This window comes from Labeo rohita, chromosome 16 (genome assembly GCF_022985175.1).
Source record: "Labeo rohita strain BAU-BD-2019 chromosome 16, IGBB_LRoh.1.0, whole genome shotgun sequence".
In the NCBI taxonomy this organism is placed as follows: domain Eukaryota; kingdom Metazoa; phylum Chordata; class Actinopteri; order Cypriniformes; family Cyprinidae; genus Labeo; species Labeo rohita.
The window spans coordinates 28,981,266-29,004,767 of record NC_066884.1 but is presented as its reverse complement, the minus strand read 5'-3'; the positions used below and the strand labels follow the sequence as shown (position 1 = coordinate 29,004,767).

The following is a 23,502-nucleotide window of genomic DNA, read 5'->3' as shown; positions in this document are numbered from 1 at the left end:
TTAGGATGGCTTGAGAGTGAGCAATTAAGTGGCAATTTTACTTTAACTATTATTCATTTTACTTTAACTATTTTAACTATGACTTTGTAAAAACTTAAGGTCATCTTAAGCTACCAGTATTATTGAATCTGAAAAATAAGTCATACTGTATCTAACACTTAGAATTGTGGGGTGTAGGGATAAGTTAAAGGGGTCATTGGATGCCCATTTTTCACAAGTTGATATGATTCTTTAGGGTCTTAATGAAAAGTCTATAATATACTTTGGTTAAAAATTCTCAATGGTTGTGTAAAACAACACCCTTTTTACCTTTTCAAAATGAGCTCTGCAAAAATCATCTCATTCTAAGGGGTTGTTCCTTTAAATGCAAATAAGCTCTGCTTGCCCCGCCCCTCTCTCTGTGGAGTGACGAGCCTGTTTACTTTAGCCAGATTTAGCCGCGTTTAGCCGCAAAACGTCCTAACTATTACGAAAAAAGGCGATCGCAAAGATTCATAAAAAAAAAAAAAACCTTATACTCACTTCTGCTGTAAGTGAAGCTGGATCACGAATGATTTGCATAAACAGACGGATATATGTAGATCGGGAGCCGCATTCCCTTTACAAACAAATGTAATCCACTGCATCTTCAGGGGCTCAGATGTCGGGAGTAAATGACGATCACTATGTTTATTATTACATCCAGCAACACAACACCTCAATGGCTCAGTCGGAGATTTTCTTGTCTAACTTACATCCCTCACGCTCCACTCTGTTTCACCTGTGTATGGAAAAGCACCTGGGAGTTGCCATCCCCTTAAACTACTCCTCTTAATTTCCTTGGGTAATGTAGCTGGTATGATAAAGACAAAGACGATGATGTATGCTTTACTGAAAAAAAGTTTATTGAAGTAAATGAACCAAAGTCTGAAGAACTGCTTTAATTCTTCGCAGCTTACAGTAGATTCAACAAACTTTCCTCAGAGATTCGTCAAACACATGGTGTGGTTTCCTGTGGTAGCCATCACAAGATGACTGTGGTCATAAAGGAATAGACACGGTCAGCAGCAATACTTATGTAGGCTGTGGTGTTTAAATGATGCTCAATTGGTACTAAAAGGCTCAAAGTGTGCCAAAGAAAATATCCCCACACCATTACACCACTAGCACCAGCCTGAACCGGTAATACAAGGCAGGATGGATCAATGCTTTCATGTTGTTTTCCCCAAATTCTGAGCCTACATTCGGATATGTTGCAGCAGAAATTGAGACTCATCAGACCAGACAACCTTTTTCCTATCTGTATATTGTCCAATTTTGGTGAGCCTGTGCAAATTGTAGCCTCGGTTTCCTGTTCTTAGCTGCCAGGAGCGGCACCTGGTGTGGTACAATGCTGCTGTATCCCATCTGCTTCAGGGTTCTTCTGCATTTCTTGGTTGTAATGACTGGTATATATAAATTATTGCTACCTTTCTGTCAGCTCAAACCAATCTGGCCATTTTCCTCTAACTTCTGTTATCAACCAGACACCCACAGAACTTCAAAGTCACTAAAATCACCTTTTTTTAATTTTAGTTTGAAATTCAGCAGACTGTCTTGAACATGTCTACATGGTCTAGCTAGCTAGCTAAGATATAGCTCACAGAAGGTCAAGTTATTTATTGTTAAAAATGTGTGAGACTTTCAGTTCATTAACAGCTATAGGGAAATAACGAGAAGAATAACAATGTGCCATAAAAGGTGAAACTATTTGCACCAGTTTGCAGTATCATGCAGCAAAACAGCTTTTGCACAGCTAAAAACAGCTGGAAATGGCAATGCTCGCTCTTACGGGAAAAATAAGGTGGAAAAACTTTAAGTTGAAAAGTGGATAGGTTTAGGTTTAGCGTTAAGAGGCCTAAATTGCAATCAAAATGTATATAAAGTTTGAGGAGAAAATAGGCCCACTCGGTACAATCTTGCAGGAACAGAGTGTTTTGTATTTATGTTCACAATAACTTGCAGAGTGTTACTATGGAAACCCTCTTCAGCTAGAGAATGTCATCTGAATATCATCACATTGTTAGTAAATAGCTGGTGCTCTTCAGCACCAAGTGGCCTGTTGATCATTCAGATATGGTCTGGACACAAGCATCTACTCACTCCATGCAAATCTACAAGTTAAGGGCCCTAAAGGGTTACTGTCAGCTCAAGATCAAACAATGACGAATTCAGAAACGTGAACTGGCATATTATTGACCCCCTTGTTGTGGCTGCTCTGGTGGTTTCTCTTGGACACGCGCTGAGTTTGAATTACACTATATTGGAGTTGCTGGGCTGATATTTAGATTGTAGGGACCAGAATATATAACTGAATCAGATATGCTAGTGAAGCTTGATGGATAGATCTGAATTGATTTGGTGTTGCAAACACAAATGTAAAGCTCCTCTGCAAGCTCAGTGTTGGTGAAGCACGCCCTCTAGTGCTCAACAAGACTAGCACATCTCATGTCTCAAAACGAGTCAAAAGTTTACATACACCTTACAGAATCTGCAAAATACCAATTATTTATAATTAATACAAAATAATACAAAATGCATGTATTTTTTTAGTACTGACCTGAATAAGATATTTTTTACATACACTTGATACTTAATACTGTGTTGTTACCTAAATGATCCACAGCTGTTTTATTGTGTTTTTGTTTAGTTGTTCATGAGTCCCTTGTTTTTCCTGAACAGGTAAACTGCCCACTGGTTTTAGAAAAATCCTTCTGGTCCCACAAATAGTTTTTTTCAGCATTTTTTTTTGTATATTTGAACCCTTTCCAACAATGACTATGATTTTGAGATCCATATTTTCACACTGAGGACAAATGAGGGACTCATATGCAACTATAACAGAAGGTTCAAATGCTCACTGAAGGAAAAACAATGCATTAAGAGCCGGGGGTGAAAACTTTCGAACATAATACAAATGTGTACATTTTTCTTATTTTGCCTATATATATAATTTAGTACTGCCCTTCAGAAGCTACAGAAGATACTTCCCAGAAGACCAAAAAAAGTACAATTTACACTGATCTTCAAATTCAAAAAGTTTTGCGTTTTGAGGCTTTTAATGCATCGTGTTTCCCTCTGAAGCATCAGTAAGCATTTGAGCTTTCTGCAATAGTAGCATATGAGACCCTCAGTTGTCCTCGGTGTGAAAAGATGGATCCTCAGAATTTGTAGGACCTGAAGGATTTTCCTGAAGAACAGTGGGCAGTTTAACTGTTCAGGACAAACAAGGGACTCAGGAACAACTATCACTAAACAAAAAACACAGCTGTGGATCATTCAGGTAACAACACAGTGTTAAGAATCAAGAGTATGTAAACTTTTGAATGGGGTAATTTTTATGAATCCTTAACTATTATTTTTGCTGGTGGAGTATATGTAAATGTCTTTTCTGTGAAATATCTTATTCAGGTCAGTGCTAAATAAAAAAAAAAAGCATTTTGTATGATCCCTCTTATTATGGTAAAATAATTAACATTTTGCAGATTCTGCAAGGTGTGTAAACTTTTAAGTTCGACTGTACTTAAACAACTAATAAAGAAGACAACCAACACGAAATTATCGCAACTGGTTTATTGATCCTCTGCAAAGGGGAGCTTCTAAAATTCATGAACAAAAACTCCGCTTTTCACCAGTGTCATCACTTTTCCTTTTTTTTTTAGTTTTTTTTTTTCCCTCTAGGTTTTTTGCTTTTATATATAAAAGTTAGCATGTTTAAATCCTTTGCATATTTACCATTTACAATATACAAGTAAAACATCCTTCAGTAATCTGATGAAATAAACACACCATTGAAATCAATGTTCAGTCATGGCAGATACCTCTGTGGTTCCGAAACACATTCAACGAAGGTCATGCTGATTAAATGCGCACACACACATACAGTACACACACATTTACACCTGACAAATTAAATTTGCCTCAACTAAAAGAAAACACACAGACCTTTTCTTTAGAATGACTCATGCACTTTCTCTATGTGCTTCCTCGACACTACATCAATTATAATATATCCTTCAAATATCTGCATTGGGAAGTCAACATCACACATAGTTACAGTATTTATGTCAGTGCATACAGTGGCAGGCGAAGCCATTATGATACAGTCTGTCAAAAAAAAAAAAAAAAAAAAAATCAGGCACTATAAATTCCTATTGCACCCTTGAAATCTTTAAAGCTTACAATACATACTTTACTTGCTTAACATATGACACACATCAGTCAGTAGGTTCCAAAACCACAGCAGTTTTTTCAGTTGAACCTGGCATCCTTTTGACCAATGAAATTGTAGTTGTGCAATTTTCCCAAGTCTTCGATACTGCAATTCCACATGCCATGTACATCCACACATACACTTATAAATAATGTTGGTCTCAACAAAAGGACATTAAAGGATGACACGATTGTGTTTCAAGTTCAAACCTGCTGCAATTCTTCCTGCAGCACCTTCACAGCCCCGTGGTCTCAGTTTCTCTCTGAAGTATTTCAGTCAGTCGACTTTTGAGGATGTAATGCGCAGAGAGTTTGTGCTAATGTGCAAATTATCACCAATTCACATCAACAGCGCCCTTGTATCACTGAACTCTGCTATTACACTGTAATTACTATTGTATTATGCATTAATAAGCCATTTTAGACAATTAATATTACACCGCAGGTATTTAATTAGATGGACTAGATGGAAAAGGCTTCTGTGAAGGTGTTTGTACTTAAAAAAGCATGTTTTACAGATTTTCGGCACACTATAGGGCTGAATTAAAGCACTACAAGGCCATTCAAAAGTAAATTCTGACCTAAATAATAAATGATTTCATTGTTCACCAATGTCTGGGCAACCATTAGCATTAAGGTGCTATCAGTGCTCTTGCTAGCATCACGAAATTAACCAATCTTGAAATGTCACATTGGAAGACCAGATTTACAACAACAAAGACATTTTCTTGCTTATCCTTGAGTAGTTTTTCAATTCAAAAAGTGCTTAAATTAGTCATTTTGGGGCATGAATTTTCCACTCTGTATGCTACATTGTCTCGCAGCTAGCAAGTGCAAATTGTCCTTTTTTTTTTTTTTTTTTTTTTTTTTTTTACACACAACGACAAAAGCTTGGAATATACCAAGATATGCGACAATGCTGAATGAATTGTACTCTATATATGTTGGTCAGATGGACAGAGAATAGACAAAAATAGGTTGTTATAGCAAGTGTTATAACAAAATAATCTATACAAATATCATCTTAATAACAGGCACTCAAGTTGTCGCAGGGATGATACTGTATCAATGCAAATTTAAAGAAATAAAAGGCAAAAAGGGACGATAGAGAGGCAACATTCATTTTTCACTGAGGCTAGTTTGTCTAGGTGGCCTTGGGGCCAACAGCAGGTCCTCACTTGGAGGCCCCGGACCCTTCATAGCCATACTAGCCCCAACCATAGCTGGGTAACTGCGATTTCTTCTCATCCCTGAGTTCAGCACTGGCAGTCCCCCGATAGGGGAAGTCACAACAGCGTGGGCCCCGAACGCCGGTCCTGGCCTTCCGATCCCTGGGGTCAAAGTTCTGGGAGCCAGGCTAAACTTCTTCACCTTGTCCACCAGTCTCAAGTTCTGGACACTGACTTCAGTCTGACATTGCGTATCTGTCCGAGCCCTTTCGTCCGCCTCCCGCACTTCCTTCAGAATCGAGCTGGCTGGACGTGAAGCCAGGAAGGTTTCGTAGGGGGGGTCCGAAGGGCTGTAGTCTACAGGGAGCACTGGACTTGTGGGTTTGGACTTGCTGGGGGAGTTTGGAGGGGTGGAGGGGAGCGTGTCCGGGCCAGTGTGAGTAGATGTGGCAGTGTGTGATGAACAGGAGTCTGGTGGAGGGGCTCGATCCGCTCGGTCCCAACTGAGAGGGTTATAGACAGCAGCAGATATACCTCTCTCCTGTAGGAGGCGCACTAGTCCCAGAGAGGTACTGGTGGTCTTGGTTGAATCGCGGAGGTTGGTGAAACTCTCCGCCAGGCTGAGGCGACGAGGCGTGCAGGGGGTGGAAACAGGGGTTGAGCGCAGACTGCTATTGGACATCACACAGGAAGCCAGTGATGGACCTGACAACAGACTGAGAAAGTAATGCTTTATTAGTTTGAGTTATCTAGTTAAAGCCACATGCCACACTGTGCACTGATAAAGCTGTGAATACAATCAAACAAACGGAAATATTCCAAGAGTACTGTGAGTAAGTCAATCCAGTCAATCCAAATGCAGGAAATTTTGTTCACTAATGTGGTTAGTGTGTTTGCAGTTTGATTGGGATAGATCTGTTTTTGATTGTGCAGGTTTAGACTTTAATTTCTATACAATATATAGTGGCTGCAAAACAAAACGCCATTAATACTGTATGAATTAAGCACAATATTTTGCTGCACAATATAGGAAAACAAAATCTATTTGTTTTTTTTCTGATAAAATGGCAATTGCAATTTAAAATGTACTTAAAATATGTTTAATAAAATCTTTACTGTGCTTGTTTGTAAGGCAAAATGTTATGACTATAAAATAATATTGTTATTATTAAAAAAAAATAAAAAATCTAAAACTTGCTACTAGCACCGTACTACTAGTAATAAAATTATACATTACACCAGTAAAATTACATTTAGAATAGTGGGCTGCTCTTAGGATAATAAGATGCTTGTGTAAGAAACATGCTTTGCATATATTATTTAAATTGCAGCTTCTCCGGTTTGATAATCATAACACGATTTTGGGTTGATTTTTACTTTATTTGCAAAAAAAGTGAGAATTGCGAGATTAAAAAAAAACGTACAATTCTGACTTTTTTTCAGAATTTCAGAATTTTTTTCTATGTGTGGATGTACATGGCATGTGGACTTTTTTTCCCTCAGAATTGTGCGACAAACTCCAAAGTCCAATTTTGAGGGGAAAAAATATGTTCTCAAAATTGCAAGTTTATGTCTCTCAATTCTGACTTAACTCACAATTGCATGTTATAAAGTCAGAATTGTGAGACATAATCGCAATTCTGAGAAAAAAGGAATTGTAAGAGTTTATCTTGCCTATTGTGACTTTATTTCTTAGAATTGGGAGTGTTGGAGAATTTTATGTCTTGCACTTCTGACTTTATAACTTGCAATTGTGAGTTTATATACAATTCTGAGAAAAAAAGTCAGAATTGTGACTTTATATTACACAATTCTGAGAAAAAAATCTGAATTGCAAGATAAAAAATGCACAACTACCTTTTTTTTTTGTTTTTATTCAGTGGCGGTAACGGGCTTTCATTCAATGGTATTCATATGTTATTATTTTGGATGTAAATTATTTTGATTATAGATTAACAGCCTGTTGACATCAAACCTCACAGTATTTATATATAGTTAATTTGTTTGATTAGATATATCATTGCTCTGTCATAATTCTGTTCTTTCATGCATTCTACAGTATCTTACAGCATTAAAACTGTAATAGACTGTATTTTACATTAATCGACAATACACATAGATATAACCATAGATTCATAAACTGTTTCTGTTATTTACTAAATCGGTTAAGTCATAATGCATAAAGTCTCCCGCAAAAAGGTGTTAGATCAAGAAACATCCTACAGGTCAGTTAAGACATTAGAGTGATTTGTGTTTGGTTAGAGAATAGCACACTCCCATGACACAGGGTCTAATCGGTACTAGGGTGGTCATGCTATTCCTCCCTACCCCCAGGGGGCTCTGCTCAGTGAGTCTGCTCTAAGCCCGCCACCAGAACAACATGATAGAGAGCCGCCTCATCATCCTCGTCATATGACCTGCAGAGAGCCAGTCACACAGCTGTACAGTATGGTTGCTACAGAGACAAGCTATTTGTCTGGAATTCTTAAAACAGATTTAAGACTGTCCAATAAACAATAGGGTGTCCCATTTGTAGCTTTATGGTTCCAAAGGTTGCTTCTCCCTGCTATGTTCCTTTTTATGTGCCCTCAGTTAGATTTCAGCAGATTTCATAAAGAACTAGATTATTTTGCTCAGTGTTTTTCCTTTTTTTTACCCACACTCTCAGAAATATGTGCAAAAATTGCATCTTTAAGTATATGACAGCTTGGGGCAGTAGCATCAAAGTGACAACTCTGTACCTTATTTACCCCTAATAGGTTCATAGTAGTACATTTTATGGGTAGATATGAGGGTACTGCTCTAGTGACACACTATAATCCTAAAGGTACATTTTTTGCACATATTTATGACAATGTATTTGCCAAAAATGTCTGATATGATCCATAAAATAATGTATACTAACATTATAAAAGCCCATGGAGTATTTACCTGGGTGTGACTCTGGTGAGTTCATCTGTAGGGTGCAGTATCCTGCAGGTGGTGAAGGTGTACGTGGAGCTGGTGTGAGACATACATTTACCAGGGAAAAGCACTGGGGAGAGCGAGAGAGGAGAGACTTACATTAGTACACAACACCACAAACACACTTCTAGAAATGCATAGAGGTGGTTTAAAACTGCTTCAGGATCTGAAAAGACCTAATGCAATGTAATGTGGCATAATGCAATTTATTATTGTGTGTAAAAATGTGACTGCTAAATTAGGACCTTTAAATTTACATGCAAATCATGAACTTTAATTGTAGGATTCATCCTGATGCAGTTTTAAATAGCTTCACACAGCAGGAGAGAACAGTGGGAAAGAGGGAAGATCAAATGATGAATTTGATTATTACAGACAAGCTAGAACATATTATATGCAGAAGAATTTTGTTTCAATGATTATCTACAGAAAGTTGTCAATTGCCATTAAAGAGGTATAGTTCAAAAGAAAACAAAACAAAAGCAAAAACAAACAAATCAACAAAACAAAATATAAACAAAAGCAAAACAAACAAACAAAACAAAACACAAACTATAAACAAAAGCAAAAAGCCAAACAGAAACAAAAAATATAAACAAAAGCGAAAAACAAACAGAAACAAACTAACAAAACAAAACACAAAATATAAATTAAAGCAAAAAAACCCCAAACAAACAAACAAAACTAAGCAGAATATAAACAAAAGCAAAAAACAAAACAGAAACAAACTAACAAAACTAAATATAGACAAAAGCAAAAAACAGAAACAAACTAAACAAAACAAAATATAAACAAAAGCAAAAAAAAACAAACAGAAACAATCTAACAAAACTAAATAGAATATAAACAAAAGAAAACAAAACAAAACAAACAAACTAAAAAACAAAAACGCAAAATATTAACAAAAGCAAAAAACAAACAGAAACAAACTAACAAAACAAAATATTAACAAAAGCAAAAAACAGAAACAAACAAACAAACAAAAAAAAAAAAAATATAAACAAAAGCAAAAAAATCAAACAGAAACAAACTAACAAAACAGAAAATCTAAACAAAAGCAAAAAAAAAAAAAAAAAAAAAACTGAAACAAACTAACAAAACTAAACAGAATATAAAAAAGCAAAAAACAAAAACAAAACAGAAACAAACTAACTAAACACAAAATACTAACAAAAGCAAAAAAAAAAAAAAAAAAACAGAAACAAACTAACAAAGGAAAACAAAAAATATTAACAAATGCAAAGACACAAACAGAAACAAACTAACAAAAACTAAACAGAATACAAAAGCAAAAAAAAAAACGAAGAGAAACAAACTAACAAAACAAAATATAAACAAAAGCAAAAAACAGACAGACAAACTAACAAAACAAAACACAAAATATAAACAAGAGCAAAAAAACAAACAAATCAACAAACAGAAACAAACTAACAAAACAAAACACTTCATATAATCCTAGGTATTTACAAGTGTACTCAAGCCATCTGATATCTGCAGAAAGTATGTAAAGCATTGTGTCTAAAACTCTAAATTGTGGCATTTCGGTGTGTTCGTGTAGCAGACAAGCCTGACTTTAAAAGAATGTGGAGTGCGTCTGTGTACATGTGGTGTCAATGTGACCTCTTTCCAGTGACGTTAGAGCCTGTTCCTTCACATGACTGTGGCTCACACCTCCACGTTTTTAATAGAACTCTGTAACACTATCCTTTAAACACACTCAGCTCAGCTGGATGTTAGTTACATGCTGGGGCTCCTCTTGGGAGTGTGTGATGATGTGTGTTAAATGCGTCCAGGGATGTGTGTGTGTTGTACAGTTTAGTATCAAACATCACACTCTGTGCCCTCAGGGTGGACGCCAGCCTAAATCTCACATACAGGTTTATCAGGGGACGAGTGTGTGGAGAAACTGAGTAAATAAATGCTGTTTTTCCCTCAGGCGAGAAAACTATCTGACACAGCGTTTGGTTAATGCAGGTAAGAAGAGTGATTGAGAAGAGTCTTTAGGAAATTAACTAGTGCTGAAAATGAGAATTGAGTCTAGAAGAATATACTTGTTTTCATTTATTATTATTAATAAATAAATAAAACGTAAAAATATATAAAACTAAATAAATTCATACAATTATATAAATAAATAAAAGAATGAATAAATATAAATGAAGCATATTTTATTTTTATTTCTATTATGGTAATATAATATTTACAGTATATTAGTATAATTTAATACTTAAGTGGTAAATAAATATAATTAAATTATATTTAGCAATTAATTAAATTAAAAATAAACTGTAAAACATTTTCACTTAATATTTATTATTATCAACTGATGTATTCTAAAGTTTCCAAAGGCTCAAATCTCATTTTTTGTTCAGCATAAGGAGTCAGAGAAATGATCGACAGGCGGAATGACAGTAAAATTAAACAAAAAATTAATTACTATACTCAAAAGAATATGGCATCTGTCTTCAGGGTGAGTGGATGATGTGCAGTGGGAGTGTGCCTGCTGCTGAACAAGGAGAGAACCAGCTCATCCTAGACCCTCACAGGCACAATACAACTGGGGCTTATGGGTACTCCACTAGGGCACAGTCTGTTTTATATTGAGGCTTTATGTTCCCTCCCCCCTAAAGGCTGTCCGGAGGGTTAGTGGGGTTATGAGGGTCCCTCACCAGATGAGACCTCCTCCTCTCCAGCCTCCAATCGGCCTGGCCCCACTCCAGGGGTCCCTCCATTTTCTCTGAGCTGCTCTTCCTGGTTATCAGGATTGTTGGCACGAGGTCGTCGCAAAGCAGGTGAACAAGGCAGAGAGCCCAGGCAAGAGGTAGAGATGGCAGACTGGGAATGCTGTCCTGGCTCGTCTTCCTCCAGGTCAGTGAACTGGTACACCTCCTCCAGGTCCAGCTCCAGCGAGCGAAAACCCTTGGTCACGACGCCCGGTCGTGTATCCAGGATGCCGCCCAGGTGGGGCTGAGCGAGCTGCTGCCATGCGTGTAATGTGGCCGAACCTGGGGCGTGAAGGAAATGAGAGCAGAGATCAGATACAAACTATAAAAATGCCATATAACATACAGTACACTGAGAACACACTGAGATCATAAATGTAACGTGACATGCATGAAGTGTGACATCAAAGTTCAGAAGATACAAAAATGATGAATGCAAAGACATGTAGAGATCAAAATTTTTAAGTTCGGTCCAACAGATTTCAAATTTGCATCTGTTGCATTGCAAAAGAAATGAGGGAAGAATGAACGCATCTTGATATAAATATAATATAAATGATATAAATGCTGAGGAAATGGCTAGTATGGAAACACTTTACCAGAACTCTGTAATTTCAGAATCTTGGAAATTATCAATGAGTCATATTCTTTTGAGTTAGGGATAAAATTATAACAGATTAAAATAAAATAATATAATATAATATAATATAATATAATATAACAAGTGTGCAGATGTTCATATGTGTTTAGATATTTAACTGACATTTATATTTAACTGATAAATAAATAAATAAATAAATTCAATACATATCAAACTATTGTTATTATTATGTGAGCAATTTTAGAGGACGTTCAGATAAAAGCACACGCATGCATCGTGGTACTCTCCAAAATGGCGCTAGGGTGACGTGGAGGAGAATAATTGTTGAATAAAGTTGTGATTTTTGTTTTTTTTTGATGCTGATTCTATATTCTCATAGCTTCAAATAATTACGATTGAACCAATGATGTCATGTTGACTATTTTGTCGATGTCCTTGCTGTCTATAGAAAGTCAGAAAGCTCTCGGATTTCATCAAAAAATATCTTAATTTGTGTTCTGAAGATGAACGAATGTCTTACAGGTTTGGAACGACATGAGGATGAGCAATTAATGACAGAACTTTCATTTTTGGGTGAACTATCCCTTTAACTTTGCATGTTGTCATTATTCTAGTTCATTTAACTTAATTTTATTGTAAATACAGTCTCGCCTTGAAATCAGAATAGATTTCATGATACATAACCAAAGCTGTAATACTCATTTGACTCTTGCTGTGGACAGACTAAAGTAAAGAAAGAGAAAGGAAGAAGGGGGAAATTAAAGTTGTGTTTATTAGAGAGCTAAAAACAGACAGATAAGAAAATGAAAAGATAAGAAAACAAACGAAGGAGGCAAACACACAAACTTAAAATTAACAGAAAAGATGGGAGTAAACAGATGTAACATTGAAAATTCACCCAAAAATGAAAATTCTTCTTGTTCCAAACCTGTATGGCTTTATATTTTTAGATGGAATTACAAAAGACGATATTTTGAAAGAAGTGCCTCTGGGTTTTTTGTCCATCAATGGTAACCAAAATAAATTGTGTTCTGCAGAAAAAAGAAAAGTCATACAGGTTTGTAATGACATAAGGATGAGTGAGTTTTTGAGCCAAGAATCCCTCAAAAATCCTGGAGCTAATCTATTAGACATTCTGTTAGTGCCTTTAAAAACATACTCAAAGATGTTAACGAAATCAGAACATTGATAATTTGTTAACAGGTTTTGAGTTTTCTCCTCTTCCTAATAAGCTTTACTATTGGGCTGGCTATGTTTAGTTTATATTTTAACTATAACCAGCAGAGGTCGCTAGAGATATGATTTTGAACCATAAGGTTGTGACCGGTTTACAGTTAAGGGGATAGTTCATCCGAAAATGATAATTCTCTCATTAATTACTCACCCTCATGTTGTTCCAAACCTGTAATATCTTTGTTCATTTTCGGAACATGAATTAAGATATTTTTGATGAAATCCGAGAGCTTTCTGAACTTTCACAGACAGCAAGGCTCTTAACACAGTCAAGGCAAAAAAATGTAATAAGTGCATGTGACATCAGTGGTTCAACCGTAATTTTATGAAGCTATAAGACGACAAAAATAATGACTTTATTTAACGATTTCTTCCCTTCATGTACAATTTGCCACCATTAACTACAGTACCAAGGCATGCATCGTAGTACTCTCAGTAATGGTGCCTACGGTGATGTGGAGGAAAAGAATTGTTGAAAAAAAGCAGTTATTTTGTTTTCCTTGTGCACAAAAATAAAATTATGGTTATACCACTGATGTCACATGGACCATTTTATCAATGCCCATACTACTATGGAAGGTCAGAAAGTTCTCAGATTTCATTAAAAATATCTTGATTTGTGTTCCGAAAATGAAAGGAGGTCTTACACGTTTAGAACGACATGAAGGCGAGTAATTATTGACAGATAATTTTCATTTTTGGGTGAACTAGCCCTTTATCTAAAATTGAAAAACATGACACAAACAATGACAGAAGCATTGATATTCAAAGCTAAATGAACTCAATGACCCTGTTGCTGACATGAAGATAAACTCCGCCGAAAACAATAAGTGAAAGATATGCTTTGAAGCAACAAGCATTTTTCTAACTTTTAGTAAATGAAAAACACAATTTTAAAATATGCCTTAGTATCTCTATGAAAAAAAAAATAAAATAAAAATAATAAATATAGACCATAAAGTGCATCATTAATAGAGTTTTTCACACTAAATCTTAATTTTCAAATGTAGTTCTATGTGCATAAGTATGTATGGATACACACACACACACACACACACACACACAAAAAAATTAAATAAATACAGTTTATATGTTTTTAAAAAGTCTCTTATGCTCACCAAGACTGCATTTATATGATCAGTAAAAACAGCAATGTCATGAAAATTTGATTACAAATTATTTGAAATGTTTTTATTATTATAGGAATCTTTTGTAACATTATCAATGTATTAACTGCCATTTTTATAAATTGAAAGCATTCTTGCTTAATAAATGTTTTATCATTTTTTATTTCTTCGCCCAAATATTTAAATGGCAGTGTATCATGATTTTCTCAGAAATATTAAACAGCAAAAAATATTTTCAACATTGATCCAGAATGATTTCTGAAGGATCACATGACATGATTTGAGCAATGGCAGCTGGAAATAAAAGGAATAAATTACATTTTTAAATATGTTTTAATAATATTTCACAATACTACTGTTTTTACTGCATTTCAGATAAACACAGCTTTGGTGAGCATAAGAGATCAATAAAAAGTCTTTATTCCAAACATTTGACCAGTAGTGTGTGTGTGTGTATACATAGTGTGACGTATCTAAATCTCAAACCAGCAGCGAGGTTGTGTGTTTCTGAAATAGAAAGAGTGCTGTGTAGACAGGTCCTCAGCATTGTGGTGCATTAATGCCCACAGAGTATCAAACAATAAGAGGGTGAAAGGCCTGGATTTGGCTCGGTCACCTTCCAGAGGCTTGACGATCTGGAGTTTCTCCGGCAGGTAGGATCGGGTGCTGTAGATGGAGTAAACCGAATGCAGCGTGCCCAGAGACATGATGCTGTCTGCCGGTGTGAGGGGGCGGCTGTCTTCACTGCCACTCCCACCATCTCTATCCTGGTACAAGTCGCTCTTTTCTTCTGCCAGGGCGTTGAGTTTACGCTCTCGCTCCTCCTCAAAGAAACGCCGCTCGCTAAGGTAGTTGTCCCGGCGAAGCGAAAGACGACGCAGTGCCGCCTCCAGGTCATGGGAGCCGGGTGTGCCAGGCGTGCCAGGTTTTCTGTTAGAGTCATCAGAGCTGGAACAAATATTACAAAGAATGAAACAATACAGTCCAAAGTCCACTAATGAAGAACTCACACACACACACACACACATAGAATCAATAAATCAATATAAAAATTCTTGCCAATTCAAATACACTAAGATAAGATAATTATTATGTTACAGCATAACTGCAATAAATGACAAACTCACTCTTTTCCCTTAATAAATACAAAACACTTTCGTACACTTTTCGGAGAAAAGGATATCCATTTTGAGTTATTAGAGTTTTTAAAGATGAATCAATAATTAACATAGTTAAAAGTTTTAGTTACTAAAGACTAGCTAAATCTTTAAATAAATAAACAAATATTTGTAAAAATAAATAATTCAAAAAAATATATATATATATATATATATATTAAAAGATTGTTTTGTTTTTGTGAGAATACTGAAAAATATATAAAATAATATAAACAAATAATATAAACAAATAAATACATAAACAAACAAACAAATACATAAAAAAAATATTTGTAAAAATAAATAATTCAATAAATACATAAAACAGGAATACTGCAATTTTACAATTTAATAATACAATTACAATTATACAATATAAAAGTACAATTAAAAATTAAAAAAATTTCTATTTTAATATATTTTTTGGAAGTTAATTATTCTTGTGGCAAAGCTAAATTACACCAATATGTTGATTTGGTGCTCAGTTATTATCATTTACTAAAAATGTGTAACAATTCCAAACTTTTTACTTAAAATACACTACAGTTCAAGCGCATTTTCCAAAGAAAAAAAATTATATATATATATATATATATATATACATATATATATATATATATATATATATATATACACACATTTTTTTTTTTTTCATAATACTACAGTTTTTATTTTTGATCAAATAATGCAGCTTTTTGAATTGACCAAACCCAAACTTGTAATTTTTCCAAGTGAAGATGTGAACTAATTTGCCCTAAAACTATAGTTAAGCAAAAACACACAACATATTTTGATCATACTGCTGTTTTAAAACCACATTTGATGTTCTTACCCGTCCTGATTTGACTGGCTTTCCATCAGCATACTGTTAGTGCGGTTGTCCATTTCAATACCATCCCCTCCATACATGCTCGATCGGGGTGTGCTCCGACAACTAGAACGCCTGGAATTCACACAGGATGTCTGATTGGACCCTGGGATGTTCAAGGGGGACGGGCCCATGGAGCGCTGCCGAACAGTCTGGTTGATGTTACGCACTGTCGCAAAGACACGTTTAGGGTGCAACCTAAACAAAAAGAGAAGACAAGAATGTAGAGAGGTTCATGCTAAACTGTCTGAGGTTTTTTCTCTCTCTCTCGTTACTCTCCTTATGTCCACTATATATGGTGAAAAATCCTAAAATGTTTGCCTCAAAAAACTAATTTCTTTTTGATTGAAGAAAGACGGACATGAACATTTTGGATGGCAAGGGGGTGAGTAAATTAGTACAGATGAATTACAATGTCACCCATAGAGGATTTGAATCTACAATCATTCAGTTATTAACTCAGATCTTGAACTAGTAAGCTAAACTGCTGAAAATAGAATAGGCAATGTTAGTAAACATACAATTCCTTGTAATAAAGATTAGAATACATTTTATATTCCTGTGAAACTGACTCAGTGTGCAAATTCTTAACTCATGCAGGATATGAGACATAGGCAGGACAAAGGAAATGACAAACAAAAGACACACCTTTGTTCTTCTACTTCTGGATCAGACATCTGAATCTCTTTCCTCATGGTGCCTTCAATTTCAGCAGCTAAAGAGTCCTGTTACACACAAAGCACAAACACACCATTAGCCAGGGGAATAATGGTTATATTGTATGTATACTAGTATATGTAGCATACAAAAATACTGTAAATTTGTGAAACTAGCATGTAATGCTGTACAGCAAATAAAGCTTTTAAACTGCAAGCTGATATCACATGACCCTATCCACATATTTAATTCAGAAAGACTGTCCTCTTTTAACCTTAGAAGTAAAAGACATACAAAGAGCTTATTTGCAAAAACAGATAACTCTGTTTTTAAAAATGTTTAAAAAATCGTGTTTTTATTGTTATCATGTTTTGTGTTAGTTAGCTGTATTTTAAGTTATTTTTACTTAATAAAAAATAAAAAAAAACAAAATTAATTCTTCATATTATTTTTATTTGTGTAAAGATGTTTTGGGCAGTCAAAAAAATAAAAAAAATATAGAAAAATATATTTAAAATTGTAGTTACAAATGTATATTTAATATATTTTTTATTTAATTCACAAATGAATAATACATTATTGCATTAACATTTGTAATATATATATATTTTTTAAAAATGGTTATTTTCTTCTTGTCCATTTCTCACCATGGGGAAGAGCCCGAGCGAGTGAAATCGCCGCGGTGTACTGAGAGGCATCGTTTTATTCCTGAAGTTCTTCAGCTCCTCCTGAGCTTCATGAAGCATCTCCATACATTCAGCATACTTATCCTCCAGCTCCCTCAGCTAAACAAAGAAACACATAAAAATTATCAATTCAAACAATAATACACACCTCTTTTAATCATTAATGGTTATATGGTGGCATTTTAGTTCAGCTACAGTATACAGATATGCTTTTGAGTGTGTTTGCATGTGTCACCTCTGCTGTTAGTGCTCTTTGGGCGTCTTTAGCAGCTCCCAGATGCTGGGTGAGCTCTTCGTTTTCTAGTGCATACTAAAAAAATAGCAAAAATTATACATAACTGACAGTAAAACAAACTAATCAAAATGAGAACCAAATAAAAAACGCTCAAGATTATGTTTCACGAAAATATTTCTTATTAACAATAAACACAAAACAAAGAAGCATTATTTTAGACTCGCCACACTAAAGAAAACTTATCAAGCTAATGTAAGTAACTAAATAAATTATATTGATATTAAAAACACGTTTTATTTTGTGTTATACTGCCCAATTTGTGTTATATTGACCAGTCTGAAACAAGCATTTCAGAGATCCATTTATTAATTATGTCTACAGTGAGGAGAACTCACAGATTTGGCTTTTTTCTGCAGGTCCACGATCTGAGAAAGGAGGTGCGTGATTTCCTCTTGCTGGCGAGAGGCGTCCTCTGTTTTCTTAGCCAGCTCCTCCGCAATCGTAGAGATCTGTATGTTAGCATCTCCTAAGGGAGAGATACTTCATGTGTCAAATGCTCCCTTGGTAAACAATAAAACGTGGAAAGTCCCAAATCCTCATTCAAAGCAAGTTATAGATTAGCCCCTCAGTACGTGTAGTTCATGTCATTAATAACTAAACTGTTATGCTACAAGGATGGAACAATAAGACAATGAATAGAATACATGAATTGAACTAGTGTAGGATGATTATGTAATATCAATTTACAGTTGGAGGGAATATGATCGTTAGTGCTGTAATAGGTGGATCTACTCACTGAGCTCTTTAACACAGTCATTTACAAGCTGTTGTTCCTTTTCTTCGTACGAGATGGTCTCTGTCTCCAGGTGATTTGCCTATAAACACACTCACGTGTTAAGGAACGATCTGAATAAACAATGGAGGCATCATTTTACAAGGCTCATCCTTTGTTTCAGGGTTCCTGTCAAAAGAACAGGTTGTGTCTAAAGTGCCCATGTTTTAAAACAAAACGGTTGAGTTTAATCTACAGCAAAAGGAAAAGCTATTGTTGTACAAGCTTGTTGTTTTCATGTCATGGCCCAGTTTAATGGGGTTCACATAAACTGAGAAATGTTATACTGTGATGTCTTTGTGATTTGTGTTTATCTACTGTTACTGAAGTTTCTAAAATGTTTTGTTGTGAACAGCTTGTGTAGGTGTGGATGCAGATTTCATGGTTAGTGCAATGCAATTCCACTAGTGTGCTGGGGTCAGATGCCTGACACACGTCACTGCAGATCTACAGTTACAGTGAGGGGGGTGATACATCGAGATAGAGAGACATGAAATGTATAAAAGGTTTCTGACTGCTCTTCAGTGCCTAAAGCTTTAATTATACGATCTAAATGTTAAGTTATGCAAGTTATATTTCAACCACCCACCATTGTTATAGTGTTATTTTACTAAAGTGCACTGATAACAGACAAATATCTTTATCTGAGAATGACACTGTTACATATTGTGTTTGTTTATTGAAATGATATACCTAAAACTCTGATAAGCTGGATTGGAAGCTGTTTTGAATAATATTATGCAAAGCATTCTGAAGGATGTGAGTTCAGGCCTCATTCTCTCACCTCTGAACGCAGGACGATGTTCTCTTCCTCCAGGTCTTTGAGTTTTTTCTGTAGTGAATCCAGAGGGAGGTAATTCGGGATCGTGAAAGACGAGTCATTTCTGCGGATACTGCAATGCAAAAAAAAAAAAAAATACAAAACAGATGTGTCTACTTTAGTACATAGAAATCTCTGTACAATTAAAAAAAAATGAAAAAATAATAGAACTCCACACAGCTTGAGGTATCATTCAAAGTTAATGCATGGACTCACGGTGTGGTAGAAGCAGACTCTCCGTCACTCTCCTCAGCTGCACTTGTGTAGAACTGCAGGAGTTCATCCTTCATCGAGAGATCATGACGCAGCTGAGACACCTGCATGGATGCATACAAACACTCACTGTATGCTCACAATTTTAGAACAAATCTGTTTTAGGCTGCTAAAAAGTATGTTCTTTAAAGGTTCTTTACACAAAGCAATACTTAGCTTAGAACCATATCATCTTCAAGAACCATTTTTTGCTGACACGGTTCTTTGTGTTAAAAGTACACTACCAGTCAAAAGTTTTTGAACAGTAAGATTTCTAATGTTTTTTAAAGAATTCTCTTCTGCTCACCAAGCCTGCATTTATTTGATCCAAAATACAGAAAAATCTGTAATATTGTGAAATATTTTTACTATTTAAAATAACTGCTTTGTGTTTGAATACGTTTTAAAATATAATTTTTTTCCTGTGATCAAAGCTAAATTTTCAGCGTCGTTACTCCAGTCTTTAGTGTCACATGATCCTTCAGAAATTATTCTAACATGCTGATTTGCTGTTCAAGAATCATTATAATTATTATTATTATTATCATCAATATTTAAAATAGTTAAGTAATTTTTTTCAGGATTCTTTGATGACTAGAAAGATCCAAAGATTGGCATTTTTCTAAAACAAAAAGATTTTGTAAGATTATACACCATTCAAAAGCTGGAAAGAAGAAATTAATACTTGTATTTATCAAGAATGCTTTAAATGGATCAAAATTGATGATAAAGACATTTATAATGTTACAAAAGATTTTTATTTCAGATAAATGCTCTTCTGAACTTTCTATTCATCAAAGCTACTCAGCTGTTTTCAACATAATAATAATAATAATAATAATAATAATAATAATAAATATTTGTTTTGAGCAGCAAATCAGAATATTTGAATGATTTCTGAAGGATCATGTGAAAGGAGTAATGATGCTAAAAATTCAGCTTTGAAATCACAGGAATAAATTACATTTTAAAATATATTAAAATAGACACCAGTTATTTTTAATAGTAAAATATTTTTTTTATTGGTAGCGTAATTTATTCCCGTATTTCTGTAACTGTCAAAAAAAATTCTTTCAAAGCCACCTCATTACTGATTTTCTGGAGCTTGACCCACACAGATTGTTAACACACTCTCAACGGGTACTCTAAATCCTTCTCAAAATGTTTATAATTTTTTACTTTCAATTTGCATGGATGGTTCCTTTCAAGCATGTTCTATTTCTTTATGTTCAATGTTAATTATCATTTATACATTCAGCTAATAAATATTGTTAGCACACTGTCATTTATGGTACAATTTTTGATGTCAATATAAAACTACAGTACCTAACTGCTGTCAGTGTTTTTTTTTTTTTTTTTTTTTTTTTTTTTAAATTTATTTATTGAAAAACCCTAATAGAGGCTTCAAGGTATTATAAGTCTTTTATAATATAAGGCTATTGATTAAAAAGTTCTTTATAGCACCATTGAGCTTATATATATAGCCCTTTTTTAAAGCATGTTTCAACATGGAACCTTTTCAGAAGCGGTCTTTTTAGCAACAAAAAGAGTTCTGCTATGTTTACAAGCATAAACATCTCTAATCTGTTGCTGGTTAAAAACATTCTTTTTAAAAGGGTTTGTAATTTTGCCACCACCAGTGACACTAAATTTAGAACGAAAATAAGATGATATTAGCCAACAAGCTCTTCTTACTTTTTGGTTTTCCTCTCTTACCTCTTCTCGTATGTGCTCCACCTGCTCCTCCAGGAAGGTGTTCCTCTCGCTAAGGGTTTTGTTCTTTTTCAGTAGCGACTGGCCAATACGAGCCGCCAACTCCAAATCCCGCTCTTTCTAAATTGACATGCAGACGAAAACAAAGTGACCCCATAAGTTTTTATCTTTAGCTCATATTCATTAACAAACACTTCCTTAGTCTGTGTTCATTTGGAAAGCATAAAACTTTTCAGAGACTTTATTACTACATTTTACGGAAATAACTGAATATAATGGAGGAAAATTGCGGTTCCAGAAATAAAATCAATATCTAGTTTGCAATAATTATAATCTCTCAAAAGGTATGGGAGCATCATCAAGACTGTGGATAATACTTATGTAATCATGAACTATTATAGTACACTGCAAGACCTACATCACAACATGTGGGACACGCTTTAAACCGAGAAAATACCTCCACTCTATTTTTTATTTTTAAATGACTGCTATGACCCATCCTCCCACTTCCCACGGCTCACCTCCTCCAGGAGACGTGTCACAGCATCTATGTCATTATATGTCTTAGTCATCTGGCCCACTCGATCAGCACATAGAACTGTGGGAAGAGAAAAATAAAAAGGAGATACTCAATGAAAAACTCAAAATAAACATTTTGAAGTTACATGCTCAGCTAGATCATCTGAATATGTGACTTGTGAAAAAGAAGCAAACTAGAACATATACACCTGGTTTCATAGACAGGGCTTAGCCTAAACCAGGATTAGGCCATAGTTAATTTAAGTAATTTTATAAACGTGCCTTAGTTAAAACATTACTGGTGTGTATCTTGAGACAGAACAAAGGCACTGATATATTTAAAGATCAGTCAGTGCAAGTTTCTTACAGTTAAAACAGCTCAGACATGCATTTTAGTCTGGGATTAGGTGTAAGGAGGCTTGTCTGTGAAAGTGGGGGATAGTTTTAAAAGAGAATGTATTATGGAAATAATATACTTTAAAAAAATACAACATTACCAAATATTTTTTAAACACTTAAATGCATATTAAATGCAATTAAATGAAAAAAATATTATTATAGTTTAGAAGTCGACTTCTTTGTTGTCCCACTTAAAGGAGAAGTCCACTTCCAGAACAACAATTTACAGATAATGTACTCATCCAAGATTTTTATTTCCTTCTTTCTTCAGTCGTAAAGAAATTGTGTTTTTTGAGGAAACATTTCAGGATTTTTGACTGCTATGGTGTCCTGATTTTGAACTTCCAAAATGCAGTTTAAATGCTGCTTCAAACGATCCCACATACGGTTGTAAACGATCCCAGCCGAGGAAGAAGCGTCTTATCTAGCGAAACGATCGTTATTTTCATTAAAAAAATACAATTTAAATACTTTTTAAATCTCAAACACTCATCTTGTCCTGCTCTCCCTGAATGTGTATTCTGGTTCAAGACAGTTAGGGTATGTCGAAAAAATCCAACCGTATTTTCTCCCTCAACTTCAAAAATCATCCTACATCGCTACAGAAGCTCCGACCCAGTCTTTGCAAAGTGAACATGCAAAGACAATCAAACACCCTTAACAAAAAAGGTAAAACAGCGATATAGGACGATTTTTAAGTTAAGGGAGACCATGAGATGGGAGTTTTTCGACATACCCTAACTGTCATGAACTGGAAAAAAGGTCGGGAAGAGCAAGACAACATGAGCGTTTGACATTAAAAAGTATATAAATTGTATTATTTTTTTGAAAATAACCAATTGTTTTACTAGATACATTCTTCCTCGGCTGGGATAATTTACAACTGCATTTGGGATTGTTTGAAGCCGCATTTAAACTGCATTTTGTACGTTCAAACTCAGGGCACCATATCAGTCCATTATATGGAGAAAAATCCTGTTTTCCTCAAAAAACAATTTCTTTATGACTGAAGAAAGAAAGACATGAACATCTTGGATGACAAGGGGGTGAGTACATTGGGTCTCATTTATGAAACATGAGCAGAACGAATTTTTGTGTAAATCGTTCATAAAGCTGTTTTGACGGAAACTTTCAAATTCATAAAAATGTTCATATTTTCAAATGTTAGCGGGTACGAAAGAAATGTCCGCCTGCTCCCTACCACGAGTAAATGGCGCGTAAAACTTTCTGTGTTCTTTTTGGCAAACTGATGACACTGAATTTGGCCTAATAATTACAAGTACCCTCTTTTATATATATATACATATATTTTTTCCG

At 34.8% G+C, this 23,502-nt stretch overlaps 1 protein-coding gene across 5 annotated transcripts in view; it reads right to left on the bottom strand.

Moving 5' to 3' along the window:
• Window positions 1-3,658: 3,658 nt before the first annotated feature.
• Window positions 3,659-23,502, bottom strand: part of trak1a (trafficking protein, kinesin binding 1a) — a 54,357-nt gene continuing 34,513 nt past the window's right edge. For 4 of the 5 annotated variants that reach the window (XM_051131073.1, XM_051131069.1, XM_051131071.1 and 1 more), the window contains 14 exons: window positions 21,789-21,865; window positions 21,271-21,387; window positions 19,519-19,619; window positions 19,267-19,375; window positions 18,447-18,525; window positions 18,046-18,176; window positions 17,651-17,725; window positions 17,377-17,514; window positions 16,721-16,797; window positions 16,037-16,270; window positions 14,664-14,995; window positions 11,033-11,368; window positions 8,331-8,433; window positions 3,659-6,115 (listed from right to left, as the gene is read on the bottom strand). In XM_051131073.1, coding sequence (XP_050987030.1) covers window positions 5,350-6,115; window positions 8,331-8,433; window positions 11,033-11,368; window positions 14,664-14,995; window positions 16,037-16,270; window positions 16,721-16,797; window positions 17,377-17,514; window positions 17,651-17,725; window positions 18,046-18,176; window positions 18,447-18,525; window positions 19,267-19,375; window positions 19,519-19,619; window positions 21,271-21,387; window positions 21,789-21,839 — 2,649 coding nt within the window. In that variant the 5' untranslated portion in view covers window positions 21,840-21,865 and the 3' untranslated portion in view covers window positions 3,659-5,349. Of the gene's footprint in view, window positions 6,116-7,727; window positions 7,817-8,330; window positions 8,434-11,032; window positions 11,369-14,663; window positions 14,996-16,036; window positions 16,271-16,720; window positions 16,798-17,376; window positions 17,515-17,650; window positions 17,726-18,045; window positions 18,177-18,446; window positions 18,526-19,266; window positions 19,376-19,518; window positions 19,620-21,270; window positions 21,388-21,788; window positions 21,866-23,502 lie in introns of all 5 variants that reach the window. The other variant, XM_051131074.1, reaches the window with a different exon arrangement.